The sequence below is a fragment of the Lynx canadensis genome, chromosome A3, assembly GCF_007474595.2.
Source record: "Lynx canadensis isolate LIC74 chromosome A3, mLynCan4.pri.v2, whole genome shotgun sequence".
Classification (NCBI taxonomy): domain Eukaryota; kingdom Metazoa; phylum Chordata; class Mammalia; order Carnivora; family Felidae; genus Lynx; species Lynx canadensis.
In genome coordinates, this window is record NC_044305.1 from 4,714,981 (window position 1) to 4,731,713 (window position 16,733).

General features: G+C 48.4%; 1 protein-coding gene across 2 annotated transcripts in view; it reads right to left on the bottom strand.

Moving 5' to 3' along the window:
* Nucleotides 1–10,568, bottom strand: part of VAPB (VAMP associated protein B and C) — a 39,993-nt gene extending 29,425 nt beyond the window's left edge. Inside the window, exon 1 of one of the 2 annotated variants that reach the window (XM_030309309.1) lies at nt 10,290–10,568. In XM_030309309.1, coding sequence (XP_030165169.1) covers nt 10,290–10,347 — 58 coding nt within the window. In that variant the 5' untranslated portion in view covers nt 10,348–10,568. The remainder of the gene's footprint in view (nt 1–10,289) is intronic. The other variant, XM_030309312.1, reaches the window with a different exon arrangement.
* Between the last annotated feature and the right edge of the window lie 6,165 nt (nt 10,569–16,733).

Here is a 16,733-nt window from a genome sequence, read left to right on the forward strand (position 1 = left end):
CCGAAGTGTGAACCATAATACAAGCTATGGACTTTAGGTGATTATAATGTAGCCGTGTAGGTTCATAAATTGTGACAAATGTGCTACTCCCATGGGCGGTGTTGATAATGGGGGAGGCTATGCCTGTGGGAACAAAGAGTATATTCAAAATCTCTGTACCTTCCTGTTACCTTTACCGGGAATCTAAAACTGCTCCAAAAAAAAAAAAAAAAAAAAAGAAGAAAACAAAACAAAACAAAACAAACAAACAAAAAAGGAAAGGTGAGGGTCTTAAAAAGTACCTGGAGAAAAAGAAGGCATGTTCTATTAGTCATTGCTGGAAAAACTAAAGAAACAAAACCTACAGGAGCTTGCATTCTAGAAGAGAAAATAAAGCAGTTAGAAAATGAAGCACCCAAGAGTAAGACATAAAATATGCAAATGATATACAATCTGTGCAATCCGAGGAGATGCAGAAAAAAGCTAGATGAGAAAAGGTCTAAGAATACTCAGGAAAGGTTGACAGAATCCTGACACTGACTGAACTTTTAAACAGGACCAAGAGGGTTTGTGAATTAAATACCCGGGCGCCCACTAAGGCACTAGTAGGTTCTATGGGAAACACAAGCCCCAGTTTCTGCCCTCAAGGGGCTTTCCATCTTTCTGCTTCAGCTAAAATACACTTGAATGTCCCGTTCTCAAGGCTAGAGCTGGATGGAACAGCCAGTGATGTTCAGGTCAAGCCCCCTCATCCAACAGAAGAGGAAATCAAAGCCAGTGAGATTAGCAGAGGGTCTCCCAAGTGACAGCGCCAGAGGGAACAAAGCCCCCCTTCGTAATACAAAACACACACGCTGTGCCGCTGAGAGACTGGTGCAAATAAATTATACCTCTTCAGAGTCCAGGCCTAGGTCCTCTCACTTCTTTTTTAAAAAAATTTTTTTTTCAACGTTTTTATTTATCTTTGGGACAGAGAGAGACAGAGCATGAACGGGGGAGGGGCAGAGAGAGAGGGAGACACAGAATCGGAAACAGGCTCCAGGCTCCGAGCCGTCAGCCCAGAGCCCGACGCGGGGCTCGAACTCACGGACCGCGAGATCGTGACCTGGCTGAAGTCGGACGCTTAACCGACTGCGCCACCCAGGCGCCCCTAGGTCCTCTCACTTCTAAACCGGAGATGATGATGATACTGACTTCTCAGACAGGTACCTTTCCTTTCCTTCCCTTTTTTCTACTCTACCATAGCTGCTGAATGATGCGACCGAAGGAAAATAGTAGCAGCTAAGCGACAATCATATGGGGGTCGCAGGCAATAGAAAGTAAAGGGCCTCACGTAGGCCGACGGGTGGCAGAAGGGAAGATGCGGTGATAATACCAGGACACAATTTTTAACACTAACACATTAATGACATGGTCAGAAGTGATCGAGTTAGAACGTGAGTTCTTAGGGGAGAAAAGAATTGGAAGAAAGGTATGTTTAACGTCAGTCAGGCACTCCAAGGTTCCAGAACAACTCTGCGCTTCATGCCAGCATGCGAGGAGGCCATTACGGGCCGAGATTACAAGGAAGCACCTTTCCTTCCTTCTTCTCTCGTTTCTCTTTCAATTCTCCTTCTCGAGGCCCACTGTCCTACTTCCAGACCCCCTTTCATCTTCCTAACAACATAATAAATAAGAAAACCTAGGGCCTTCCTACTCAGCCACACGCCCACTGGTCGCGAAGGGAAGAGATACGGCCAACGGCCAACGTAAGGATAAAGGACGCGGGCTTTGCGGGCAGATCTCGTTCAAATCCCAGCTCCACCCCTAATTCAGGTTCCTGAACCTGAACATCCTAACTGTTTCCACTTCCTAAGCTGTTGTAAGAACTACATGAATGAGCAGGTACAGAAAAATGCCTCGCACACAGTAAGAGCCCAGCAAGTCACAAATCTCAGATGCCCCCTTCCCTGTGAGATCGAAACCCGAAGAGGAACCCGCACAGCTTCGTCTAAGCTCCCAGGTGGAGACGGCCCGTAAGTGCACTGTCTCCAGGGTGTGCCCTGCCCTCTACCACCTACAGGCTGGGAACCTTGTGAGCCAGGACTCCTCAGTCCCCGACCCAATGCCTGGTCCACAGGAAGCTTTCACTATGTGGTGGTGGAACCCACCCTCCATCAGCCACATGTTCTGTTCCTTCCACCAGACAAGAAGGCGCGGTCTGTCCATGAAGAAAACCTCAAAGGATGAGCTGTGGAAAAGGAAGACACCCAAAATATTCACAACTGGACGACCGTCTGTTACGCACACAATCATCATATCCGTGCAGGTCTCCAAACCCTCTCCAGCTGGACGTGTATGCGTGCAGGTCATCACGCGGGGGAGCGAGGCTTCCCAAAGCACAGCTCGTACAGAATAAAACGACACTTTCTGTTACTATACCCCGTGAAGTAGTCTCTTTCGGCAGTCGAGAAACCTCTGGTTATCTACTAACTTACCCTTTTCGCTTCCGGCTGAAGGCAGGGGCCTAGCAGGAGCATCGGGACTAAAGGGTTTATAGCCCCACCAGCAGAGCCGAAGGTGGCACCTGAAAGGTCATTTATGTTAGATATTCCTATCTTACCTTCCAGGATACCCACTTCGCAAAACTGCAAACCTGTGACTTCCCTATCATGCACACATTTCACACTACCGTCCAAAGACTCAATAACACAGCTGCAAATTACTCGAAAGCTAATGTTGTCTACACACACAGAATCATTAAGTACCATCAAGATCTGATATAAAAAGTGAATATTCACAAGGTAAACCAAAGAATGCTACACAGTCATCGACATGAACTTTTTAAATAAAAAGTACGGTCCAGAATCCTTCATAAAAAACTCCACGAAGAATCATTTTTAATTAATTAACGTTCTTAAGAAATTATCCTGACAGCTACTAACACTTCCTTAACGGTTATGAATCCTGTGCATTCCTCCCCCAGGAATGAATCCCTTTATGAGTTCGTTCTAAAGAGCTGACGGGGACGTACCGAAAAGAAACGGGCTTTAGCGCCAGGCACACCAGGGTGAAATCCCTGCACCACCACTTACCACCGCAGCCTCCTTCAGGGGCCCGCTGCCTAACCACCGAGTAACTGACCTCACAGGACTGTGGCGCGGGGTAAACGAGATAGAAAACAGCAAGCGTCTATGGACAGTCCTTACACTCTGTGCACTGTTTCCTGGAAATTCAACATCCATCTTCCAGAAATGTTCGTCCTTCCCCTACCTTTGCTCTTCCAAATGGACATCCGCATACAGCCACTGCTTTTAACTCCACGCCCAACCCAGAGGGGAAGCAGGGGGAGTCGCCCACTCAGCCCCTTACAAGTAAATATGCCCTCTGCTCCTAGCTCGCTAGGTTCAAGCTTTCCGTTCCGCCCTTCTCTGGCGCTCTCCAAGCCTTAGACAATCCAAGCCACTCAGAGTTGTAAAGGTTCCAAGCCGCATCACGAGCAATTTACATGTAGGTAAATGGTCCCGGGGTCCATCCCACTGCCTTAGAGAACAATCCAAAAGGCACAAACAACAGTCTCTCTCTCTCCCCCAAATACGTATTTCCCTAACCACCCTTCCCAGATAGGCCGACACTGCAGGAGCCTACTGAGCTGCCAACTGTATACAAACTCAAACATTATCACAGGTTATCTGTAACAATGTGTACCCACTAGCAACACTGGCTGCCCACGCGGACGTGGACACACACCCATAAACCACAAAGTCTGACTGAAGACGTTATCTGACACTGATGAAAAGAAAAACTAACCTACTAGTCAAAGGCTGATGATAACCCTCTGAAAGGATAAAGGAAAACTCTAAGGTGGTGTTGCTACAGCTTTACGTCCTGTCTAAAACGTTATTAAAAGAAAGCACTTCAGGAGTGCTTCCCATGGAACCATGCCATTTTCTCAATGATTTTTTTTCCCATGCAAGGCAAGAAAGGCTAAAGCACTTGAAGTTGTATCTAAACATCAACAGCTTCTGTTAACACATTTAACATTGTGAAAAATAGATATTCTACAGATACTTTTCTGCCGCGCTGATTTAAAAAAAAAAAAAAAATCTTAAAATGTCTGTCAAGTCCGGTAACTTTGTTTCCATAAACAAAGCTTCTTTAAACGACTCTTGTTTTTGTAAAGCCAGCAGCCCAGGTCCGTCAGGTAGAAACTTCAAAGAAGGCACACAGCCACTGAGCAAGGGCCAAAGCAAGCGCAGATACGCTATGCTGATGACAGCCTGAAAGGGGCCTAAAAGGATAGAAAACGAGGAAGCGAGCCTAGAAAGCATAATGTAACTTTGTTTTTAACACAATCCCTGCTGCAAAATTACTGCGTGCGGAAGGCTTTTATTTTATTTTATTAAAGACACTCTATGGCAACCTTGTCTTGACTAATGGAACTCAGCACTCTTTCTTGTCACCTTGCCGAAAGCTGCGCTCATCTGTTCCAAATCATGGTCAGCCTTCAGATGGCAAATTTTTCAAATACAGATGGGGAGTGGATGAGGCGATCTTTGGAGATGATTCCTTATGTAAAAATTCAAGTTTCAGATTTTAAAAACCGAGCCTCAGGGGAGTACCAACATAGTTTACGTGGAGTTACACGGAGTATCCAAGGAGTTATATGCAGTTTATTACGGTTTGCATGGAGTTACCAGGAGTAACCAACATAGTTTACTCCCTTGACTCTTCCCCTCATTTTCAACTATGCAGTGGTCATATCGCAGGGTCAAAGTTCTCAGTATTTTGTCCTCAGCATTAGAAAAAAAGATGCTATCCCGCTGTAATAAATAACAGACAGTGACAGTAATGTTTAAGATGCCATGTCTTTAATAAGCATCAGCTCAGACTAATTATTTTAATAAATCCACACACAGATGCAAAGCTACCGGGTAATTATGAAGAGAACTATGATGAAGTTACAGCCACACACATCTAGGAACTATCACCATTTTCCAGATACGAGGACATGGCCAAGTCTACCCACTTTTTCCACTTAAGGAGTTAACCACGAAGATGGTAAGTAAGCGAATAAAAGAAAGGTAACTTCTGGCTCACATTTTCCCCCAGGAACCTAAAGTCAGAAGTAAACAGTACAATCTAAGAAGAATGAAGTTTGATTAAAGCTTAGTAAGTTTAATGCCACTTGCTTTTGATGAGCAAGCTGGTTAATAATTAAATAAATGAAGATAATCTATTCAGGATGGATTGAAACCACGACCATAAAGAATCTTAAGCACACTGCTGACATTTTGTTGTGCTGTAAAACGCAGTCTGTTCTACATGACCAAGAAATGTTAAGGAAATCAGTGCTATACTAAAGCAAAAGAACTAATGTTGTACTTAGCATCTGAAAGATAATTACTGCACTGAACTGACTATATCTACAAGGTTTTATATTTTTTGGCTTCCTAAACAATACTAAATGACACATTAACTTAAGGGGATGGACTAGTGATTCCAAGCATGCTTTCTTCACACAAAAGACAGGGTCGCGAACCTATCTTCCATCCACAGTGCCCAGGTTCCTATTTTCTCCCCAAGGTGGTAATTAACCACACCAGTCTACCGGCGCCAACCCTACTGACCAACCGCGAGACTTCTTGAAGGCCAGTGGTTTAGTCTCAGACTAAAGCAAAGATCCACAGCGGGTTTAAACCTTAACTAATCACCCATGAGGACGGTTAACAGACCACTCTCATGTGACTGTGTCATGGGCTAGGATGTGAAGAAGGATTAAGAGTCCTGGACAATGACCAAAAAAACACAAGACATACTATTTACCGCAGACGGAATCTGATAGAAGGGGATAGAGAACAGAAAGAAAATAAGAGACCAAAACGCCCTGAAAGTGACTTGTTCAGAAAGCTGCCTCTGAGCTGGGCAACAAGTGGGACCTCAGAGTTGGGAGCCACAAAGGAAAGTAGGTAGGCCTTGAAAGAAATGAGATCAACAGAAAGAGCCACAAGGCAAAGCACACACTTCACAGGTTTCCAAAGACCCTAACTCTTCCAGAAAGGTCCTCCAGTCCAAATGAGCCTCTACTATTTCAACACGGCAGATGTCACGGTGCCGCGCTTCTTCCAGGAAGCCTGCAGTCCTTCTCCTTCTAATACTTAACACCGGCAGCCCGGCACTCTCTGGAAGTCTGAACAACAAGTCACATAAGTCTATGTTCTTTTCCTCCGTAACATCCTTAACTTCAACATAATCACACAGATGTCCGAGATGTGGGGCTCCTGGATGGCTCAGTCGGTTAAGCATCCAACTCTTGGTTTTAGCTCAGGTCATCATCTCACAGTTCTTGAGTTCAAGCCCCACATCAGGCTCTGCACTGGCAACTTGGAGCCTGCTTGGGATTCTCCCTCTCTGCCCCTCCCCTACACACACACACACACCCACTCTCTCTCTCTCTCAAAATAAACTCAAGAAAAAAAAAAAAGAAAGAAAAGAAAGAAAAAGAAAGAAAAAAAATGTCCAAAATGAAAAAGATTCAAACATATATAATCCCATATCACCTAAGGCTGAATCTGAAAGATGGTTCCGGCGGGGGGCTCAGTCGCTTAAAGCCTCCAACTTCGGCTCAGGTCATAATCTCACGGCTCATGAGTTCCAGCCCCGCATCAGACTCTACGTTGACAGCTCAGAGCCTGGAGCCTGCTTTGGATTCTGTGTCTCCCTCTCTCTCTCTCTGCCCCTCCTCCACTTGCGCGCTCTCTCTCAAAACTAAACATGAAAAATTTTAAAAAAGAAAAAAAAAGATGACTCTTGGGGCACCTGGGTGGCTCAGTTGGTTAGGTGTCAGACTCCCAATTTCGGCTCAGGTCATGATCTCATGGTTTGTGGGTTCGAGCCCCACACTGGGCTCTGTGCTGACAGTACGGAGCCTGCTTGGGATTCTCTCTCCCTCTCTCTGCTCCTCCCCACTCGTGCACATGTGTGCACATGTTCTCTCTCTCTCTCTCTCAAAGATAATTAAGTAAATAGATATTTTTAAAAAATAAATAAAAGATGATTCTTTTATTCCTTTAAAAGATAATTAACTTTTAGGGCACCTGGATGGCTCAGTCAGTTAAGCGTCCAACTCTTGGTTTCTGCCTAGGTCATGATCTCACAGTTCATGGGCGTGAACCCCACATTGGGCTCTGTGCTGACAGCCTGGGATCCTCTCTCTCCCTCTCTCTCCCTCTCTCTCTGCCCCTCCCCTGCTCTCCCATGCCTGGTCTCTCTCCTTGTCGCTCTCAAAATAAACTTTAAAAAAATAAAAATAAATGAAAGATAATTAACTGTTTTCCTTTCGATGATAATTTGTGTTATTTTAGGCATTTTAATTAATGCCTTATTAAGTGAGCTTGCAGGTTTGATTCTTCGAAGTAAACCACCTGAAGTCAGAGTCATCACCCTAAGTAACTTGGAAGACATCTGTTAAAAGTGGCAATTCTCATCCTGAAATGAATGAACTGTATACAGCAAGCCAGAGGACAGAGTCTCTATTCTAAATTGTCTTAGCCCTCAGCTTAAAGCAAATAAACCCATCTCATAAAGCAGTATCTACAGATGACTGCAGATGCCTTTTCTGAAGTCATGAGCCAACAGCTTTTTCAACAATCTGACACCCTGACTTTTCTTGGACCACTCTCCTAGCACAAATATCCAGTGACTTTGGCCATCATGACTCTGGCCAACCTAGGGCCAGAAGGGTCATTGTTTCTCTAGCTACACCTCGCAGGTAAAGAAGTTGAAATGAGGAAACCAGTTGTCTAAATACAACCACCAAGCTCTGTAAAATACTGTGCATTTACAAAGCTGCTGAACAGCCATGACATCACTGCAAAGCAACAACAAAACTTTCTACGGGAGGCTAGGTAGACGTGAGTTCCATCCCATGGACTGAGTTCACCCCAGACTTCGTGCAGTGAAGTCGCCAGCCCAATATCAAACATCTCGAACTGAAAGAACCAGAACAAAAACTTCAATTTCCTCAAATCAGTGCCTCTTTCCGTAACACAACATTGGAGGAGTGTTATGTACTGGGGGCAGGTTCGGGGGGTGGGAACCAATCAAGGGACTACCTAAGGAGAAGCAACACAATTTGGATTTGGATCCTGGCTGTGTCTGCGCACAGGCCTCGAGCCTTACTCCTGTCTCCTAGCTAGCCTCACGCCCTACCTTGCCTCGCAACCCCAGCGAATGCCGCTTGCTGCTGTCACTCAGAACTACCAGTGGCACCCCAAAGGGGCTCACTCGGCCTTCCTGCCTCCAGACATGGCATTCCCTCTGCCTGACGTACTCCCCACCCACTTCTTCTTCTAGTTTGCTTCCAGCTGACCTTTAAACTCAGCTCAAATGACATCTTTTTCAGGAGCGGACCTCCCTGGTGCTCTCGGAGCTCTACGATCACCTTAGATCGTGGCACTGTCCTGGCTGATTCTGTCATCTGCCCCCTTCCCTTCACTTAAGTCCTAGAGTGAGGGGTTGAGGGAGACGGGGACTCATCTCCCCTGGTTTCTGACACGTGGAACAGGCACTCAGTAAACGTGTGTGAACAAAATGAACGAAAGTGCCAATACTCAGGAGTAGCCAGCCCCTGCTTCTGGGGTGCAGAACCTCAGACAATTCAAGTGGAAACCATCGCCCTCCACATTCACTGTAGCTACTCGGGTTCCCTTCCCATCCTGGCTGCTCTAGAATGAGGCCGTGAGAACATCACGCAAGCCGAAGCACTGTCACCGAATGACACTCCACGTTAGGTTCGTGGGGCTTTTTTGTCTTTGTTTGATGTTCATTTCAACCGGAAACTCTTTGGTTCTTTACACATTTAGAATCGTTTCCGATTGTTATTTTGGGAGGCAAAGTGACAGCCACAGTTCTGGAGTATTTCCCAGGGGTCAGACAGCATAATCGTGAAGGACTGTGAGCTCTGGGGGGCACCGGGGTGGCTCAGCTGGGTAAGGGTCCAACTCTTGATTTCCACTCAGGTCATCTCATGGTTTGTGGGTTCGAGCCCCACGTCGGGCTCTGCGCTGGCAGTGCGAAGCCTGCTTGGAATGCTCGCTCTCTCTCTTTGCCCCTCCCCTGCGTGCTCTCCCTCTAAATCAATCAATCAATCAATCAATCAATCAATCAAGAAAGGAGTCTAAGCTCTGAAGTCTGAGTTCACATGTGTCACATGCCAACAGGGTAACTCTGGGTAAGTCAGAGTGACCCTAAACTACCTCCTGCCAACACACAGGAAGCAGGGTGCCTCCGGTCAGCATTCGCTCCACGAACACCGCCTGAGCTCCGACCGCGCCCTCGCCACCCCGCACAACGTGTCCTCTCACCGTATCACCCGCTGGATCTCCTTCCCAGACCTCAGCACTACCTGAAAAGAGTTTCTGCTTGCGGCGAGAAGGTAAGCACTATGACAGCTGGGGACCTGTCTGCGGTCCATTCCTGGTCTCTCCAGGGCTCAGCACGGAGCGAGCACACGGTTTACTCAACACATCTGAAAAGTAGGAACGGGCAAGCCTGACGCGGCCCCCTCTGCCCCGCGACGCTTACACTTCAGTGGAGAAAACACACAGGCGGCGTGAAGCCTGGCCATCCAAAGGGCCCTGGTTGGCCACAGGCACACGTGGCGCACTAGGCTTCCTGCGGCTCGCCCCTGCCCCCCCCCACCCCCCCCCCGTCCCCCGCTGCACGGACGTGAGCCCCGGGCACGAGGAAGGCAGAGGCAGGCAAGTTGGGCCACGTCCCATCAGAACCGCCGAGGGCCTTTTCATTCATTGGCGCAGCAGACGTCCCCCGGGCTCCCGACAAGCGCCGGGCACGCAGCAGAGAAACGGCCAAGTCCTGTCCTCATGGAGTTTCCCTTCTAGCGTGGGAGCGCAGCACACAAGTGCGTAAAACTGCCCTTGGAGATGGTGTGAGCGCCGTGCAGACGCGGAGCAGGGGTGTGACGGGGCACGGCTGCAGGTGTCCGCCGCGGGGCGGGGGAAGGGGGGCGTCGGCGCGGGGCCTCTCGGGGGCGGCGACAGGTGGGCGAACCCCGGACAGGTCGGCCCCGCGGGGGGGGGGGGGGGGAACAGCTGACCCTCGGCCGGAAGAGCCCCTGACCGGACGGCGTGCACCGGGAGGCCCCGGCTGCCCGACGGGCTCGGTGCGCGGGGCGGACGCGCCGTCGGGCGGGGCGGGGACCGCGGGCCGCGCGGGGACCCACGTCACCGCCGCGCCGCCGGGGCCTGCGGGCGGGGGCGCGGGGCGGCGGGGCCGGGCCCGCGGCCGAACATGGCGGGCCTCCGGCTTACCTCGGAATTTGAGCTCGTGCTGCGGCTCGAGGCTCAGGACCTGCTCCACCTTCGCCATGTTCCTCAGCGGCGGGGCACCTCTGGCGGGGAGACCCCTAAGAGGTCACCCGAGGCGGGAGGCGTTAATGCTGCGCCCCCTTTAAATTTGGAAAGGGGGGGCCGGCCGGGATGCGGGCGGGGGTCGTCTACGGGGTGCGCGCGGGGGGGGGGGGGCGGCCTACGCGGTGCAGGCGCAGGGGCGGAGGGCGAGGGCGAGGCCGCGGTGCCCGGCGAGCGCACGGCACGCACGCACGCACGCAGCGACGCACGCACGCAGGCACGCAGCGGGCTGGCCGGTTCGGCCCTGCGCGCGCTCGGGCGGCGGGAAGCTGCGCGCGCGGAGCCCCTCCCGGGGTTGTGCGCAGGCGCGGCGTTGGCCGCGGGGCGGGGCCACCGGGAGCCAGGGGGCGGGGCCTCGTGCAGGTCTGGAGGCGGGGCCGGGCCGGGACACTCAGCCCTGAGAACAGTCATCCCGGAGGTTGTTTATTCGGGACCCGTGGGAGCCAGCCGTTGTGTGAAGTGCTTTACTCCATAAGAAGAAACTTCCACTTTTCCCTTGCTTATGTAGTGCCAGACACTGGTAGAGACTTTGAATAATAACGAAAGTACTATTTATTCTTATTATAAACATGTTTATAAGTGAATGGTGTGTTCTAGGCGCTGCGACATAGGGCAGGCAATAAATATACAGTGAGCTACCACCATTGCTTGCTTCTTTTGTGCCACTCTGCTGAGCGCCTTCAATAACAGCAGCATCGAATGTGATGAAAACCACTCTCCATTAAATGTTTACCATGTTACAAGCACTGTGCTGCATCCTTTCTTAATAGACGCAACCAATATTTACAAATACAACGATCGGAGAAATTGACCTGGTCCCTACCCTCCAACTAGAGTCTGTTGGAAGGACAGCCTTTGGAAAGATAACCACGCAAATAAACTATGCTATTAAAGATTGCTGGGAACCCGGATCTGCTCAGCCTCCAAAGTGGACACTACATTATGCCCATTTAAATATTATGTCCTTATGTAATGTTCACTACATAAAATATGTGTTCTTACTAGTCTGCTATATATATACACATGTAGAGGAAACAAACAGCAAATAGTTAAAGTTGGCTTTACTGTGGTATTCTTTGTAGTATGCCTTCCATTCTTCTATGCACTTGAAAATTTTTTGTAAAAAAAAGTTTTTAAAAAGATAATCTTTGTCTTTTAACTAGAGCATTTGGTCCATTTACACTTATTATATTTACTAATATATATCGGGATTCATTTCTACTGTCTTATTTTGTGCTTTCTATTTCTGAAATGTCTTTCTAAAAACATGCCTGTTTTTTTCTTTTTCCTCTCCCTCCTTCTTTAGGGCTGTTTTTTTTTTTTTCCTCTTTCTCTTTTTCTTCCTCTTACACACTATTTCTGCTGTTTTCTTGATTACCCTAGAAATTGTGACATGGGTATTTATGAAAGTCCAATTTTTAAAATGCCTTTACCATGCTCCCTTGAAATCTGAGGACTTTGGGACACATTAACTCTAACCACCCATCCCCCAAATTATACGCCTTCATTACGGTGTATTTCAGGTTTACTTTTTCCTTTTCATGCCAGGAGTCATTACTAAATTGATTTAGGGGCGTCTGGGTGGCTCCATCGGTTAAGCATCCAACTCTTGGTTTCGGCTCAGGTCATGATCTCACACTTCCTGAGTTCGAGCCTTGCATCAGGCTCCATGGTCTCAGCACAGAGCCCGCATGGGATTCTCTCCCTCTCTCCCTCTCTCTCTGGCCCTCCCCTGCTTGTATTCTCTCTCTCTCTCTTTCAAAATAATCTGCTCATCTTTTCTTCTTGCATCTCAGAACTTAACAACTAGGATCACTTTCACTTCCTTGTGACTGAAGTACATTCTTTAAATTCTGTTTCACTGAGAGTTTGTTGAGGCAAACTGTCTCCGTTTTTGTTAATCTGAAAATGACTTTACTTTGCCCTTGTTCTTGAAACATACTTTGGCAGGCTTATGAGCGACAGGTCTCTCTCAACACCCCGGAAGGTAATTCACGGGTTTCTGGCTACCACTGTTACTGTTGAGATCCCCGATGACAACCCCATCGTCCCCTCAAAGGTGATCTGTTTTTCCACCTATTCTGGGGTTCTGCTGTTTTACCATGATACAGCTTTTTATTTATTGTCTTAGCCCATTCAGACTGCTATAACAAAATGGCATGGACTGGATGCCTTAAATAACATTGACTTCTCACAGTTCTGGAGACTGGGAAGTCCAAGATCAAAGCGCAGCCACTCCCTGTCTGGTGAGAGCCCTCTTCCTGGTTCACAGCCCAACATTTCTCCTGCTCTCTGGGGCTCCTTCTAGAAAAAATGCTAATCCTATTGACCAGGGCTTCACCCTCACGACTTCAGCTCCTCCCACCGGCCCCACCCCCTAACACCATCACCTGGGGGATTAGGTTTCGACTTATGAACCGGGGGAGGATACGGATGTTCAGTCCGTATAGCATGTATCCTTCTTGAATTCGCAGGGTTTTCTGAATTTGCTGTTTGGTATCTTTCATCTGATTCTAGAAAATTCTCAGACAACATTAGAAATTCATTTCATTGTTGTAAGATACACATAACATAGAATTTACTAGCTTGACTGTTTTAAGCGTGCCGTTCGGTGATATGGAATACGTTCACATTGTTGTGAGGCCACACCACCATTCATCTCCAGAATTTTCCTCTTGCAAAACTGGAATTGCACACCCACTAAACAGTACCCCCCCCCACTCACTTTCCTAGCCTCGTGATCCTCAGTGTCTCCTGGCTTTTACATTTTCCGTTACCTGATTAACCATTCCCTGACACTAAATTACCTTTGTCAAGATAACCGTTGGAATTTCTGCTTTCCTGGCTGGACCTTCACTGACACTACGTGGTACCAAGAGTGGTCCCCAGGACACGGAGCCTCAAAGAAGTATTCTGCGTCTGATGTGGTCACGTCATCCTGCCAGACGGCAGGGCCAGTGGGATGTGGGAGACAAGCAGGGCCCGGCTGGAGTGAGCTCATATCAGCTTGTAAGAGCCAATGGTGCACGTCACTTCTCAACTCCGTTCAGTGCCATCCCATAAATTGCTTAAAATCAGTCATGGTGGGAGTGTTTGCACCGCAGAAATCCGGAAGAACTACACATCAGAGTTGTTGTTGTTGTTGTTGTTTCTCCAGAGAGCTAGGTTAGCATGCAGCGCGTGTTACAAGGAATCTACAAGTAACATACATGGTGCATCATTGCTGATATCCTTGCTAATTACGTTATCAACTGCATTTGATTGCGACACGGCGCCCAAAGAAGGGCCTTGGAGAGCTGAGTGGCGGCTGGACTGCGGGGTGGGGCCAGCTGCACCCAGGTTCGCTGGAGCTATTCCAGAAAGGAAGTGATAAGTTCTTTCAACTCTTAGCTTCAGTCACAGTCAGAAAGCCGGGGAGATGCTGCGGAGCCCTACAATAATCATCTATTTCTATTTCTTTTTTAATTTTTTTTAATGTTTATTTATTTTTGAGACAGAGAGAGACAGAGCATGAACGGGGGAGGGGCAGAGAGAGAGGGAGACACAGAATCGGAAGCGGGCTCCAGGCTCTGAGCCGTCAGCCCAGAGCCCGATGCGGGGCTCGAACTCACGGACCGTGAGATCGTGACCTGAGCTGAAGTCGGACGCTTAACCGACTGAGCCACCCAGGCACCCCTATTTCTTTCTAGTGGCAACAGGTGTTTTACCTTGTTGAAAATCATACCCAAAAGTTAATTAGGCAGGTTGCAGAATTACAACCGAAATGGAATTCACAGATTTGCCAAAATCTCAAGCAGTACCTTTGGATGTCTACTTTGGCTGAGAGATGACCGAGAGCACAAACGTACACTGAGCGGCAACCGGGGCCGGGGACACGCACGGCGGAGCTGGATACGATGAGAAGCAGGTGTGGAAAGCAGGGATGTGGACGGTTCTCGGGATGGGAACAGTGAGAAGATACTGGCGTCCCATGCGAGTGCCCACCCGAGGGCATCCACCGAAGCGGTGACTCTCCAATCATCAAGTGGACAAGGTGACACATTTTGCGGATGACAGTCTCTTTTCCCAGCTGTGCCACTGGGTTTATTTACAAAGTGGTCATGGCGCAGATGAGGGAGCTGTGTGTGGACCCAAGAACATGAACGTCCCTCATCAAGCTGACCTGGCCACCGCCACCCCTGAGTGCCTGCAGTGACCACCGTGAAGACTAACCCTAAAACCAATATGGCACCCTTCCCTGAGTAGGGGTGCAGGCTAAACCCAACGTTAGAAACCTGCCAAGTGACCACTTAGATATGTAAAAAAAACAAAGCAGGACTTACAGACTCAAAAAGTGAATAAGTAAATAAACCCTGAAATGAAAAACTCCTGAAACAGGGACGCCTGGGTGGTTCAGTCGCTTGAGCGTCAGACTTCAGCTCAGGTCATGATCTCCCAGTGTGTGAGTTCGAGGCCCCTGTCGGGATCTGTGCTGACAGCTCGGAGCCTGGAGCCTGCTTCTGATTCTGTGTCTCCGTCTCTCTCTCTCTCTGCGCCTCCCTCTGTTCATGGTCTCTCTCTCTCTCTCTCTCAAAAATAAATAAACGTTTAAAAATTTTTTAAAAACTCCTGAAACAGGTTTATCAGCAGCCTAAGGGAAAATTAGTGACTGCAAGGGAGGTCTGAAGAAATATCCATGATGTGGGACATAAAAATGAGAGATGAAGCTATGATAAGCTATGATAAGTAAAGAGATATGGAGAATGATATGTTTTACAGACCTCTCTTTCTCGGTCTCTCTCTTTAGCACAGCCCACAGTAATAAATGCATTTTATTTGTGACTCGCTACATAGATATATGTATAAGTATGTTAATCAATACAACCGAAACAGAAGCTCCATGAAATAATACAATACACTCTTATATTTGCTATTTATTTTCTTTCTCAGCGCTGGTAACAACCTACTAAATTGATTTTATAAGTCACTCTTGGGAAACAACCTACAGTTTGAATAACACTGGTTGAATAAACTACTAGCCCAACATCCAGAAGAGAACAGTGAGAGACTTGGGCCGAGGCAACATTTGAAGGAGATGTTTTCGCACCTGCTCCAATACGGATGAACCTGGAGGACATTACGCCAGGTGACATATGCCAGGCACAAGGGGACAAACACTGTGTGATTCCACTTAGAGGAGGTTTCTGGAGTGGTCCGAATCACAAAGACGGACAGTAGAGCCGTGGTTACTAGGAGTTGTTATGGGGAGTCATTGTTTACTGGGTGTGCAGTTCCAGATTTACAGGAGGAAGAATTCTGGAGATGGATGGTGGTGTGGCCTCACAACAATGTGAACGTATTCCATATCCCCAAACGGCACACCTAAAATGGCCAAGCTGGTAAATTCTATGTTACGTGTCTCTTACAACAACGGAATGGGGGCGCCTGGGGGGCTCAGTCGGTTGGGCGTCCGACTTCGGCGCAGGTCATGATCTCGCGGTCCGTGAGTTCGAGCCCCGTGTGGGGCTCCGTGCTGACAGCTCAGAGCCTGGAGCCTGCTTCGGATTCTGTGTCTCCCTCTCTCTCTGCCCCTCCCCTGCTCATGCTCTGTCTCTATCTTTCAATAATGAATAAACGTTAAAAAAAATTTAAAAAAAACAAAACAACGGAACGAATTTCTAATGTCTGAGAATTTTCTAGAATCAGATGAAAGATACCAAACAGCAAATTCAGAAAACCCTGCGAACTCAAGCAGGATAGATGCTATACAGACTGAACATCCGTACCCCCAGTTCATAAGTTGAAACTGAATCCCCCAGGTGATGGTGTTAGGGGGTGGGGCCGGTGGGAGGAGCTGAAGTCGTGAGGGTGAAGCCCTGGTCAATAGGATTGGCGTCCTTCTAAATTTTTTTTTAAGTGTATTATTTTATTTTGAGGGAGACAGAGACAGCATGAGCAGGGGAGAGGCAGAGAGAGAGACAGAGAGACAGAGAGAGAGGGAATCCCAAGCAGGCTCCACACTATCAGCACAGAGCCCGATGGGGGGGCTTGAACCCATGAAACCGTGAGGTCACGACCTGAGCCGAAACCAAGAGTGGGAGACTCAACCAACTGAGCCACCCAGGCACCCCAGGATTAGTGTCTTTCTAGAAGAAGCCCCAGAGGGCAGGAGAAATGTTGGGCCGTGAGCCAGGAAGTAGGCTCTCACCGGACAGGGAGCGTGGCAGGCTTTGATCTTGAACTCCCTGCCTAGGGTAGATGGAGTAGAGAGAGACAGTCATTAGACCCCAGGAAGAGGGGCTTCGTGCAGGTGGGAGGGGACTAATGAGGAGGGGGTGTGGACTGGCCAGCACTGGGGGGCCTCTG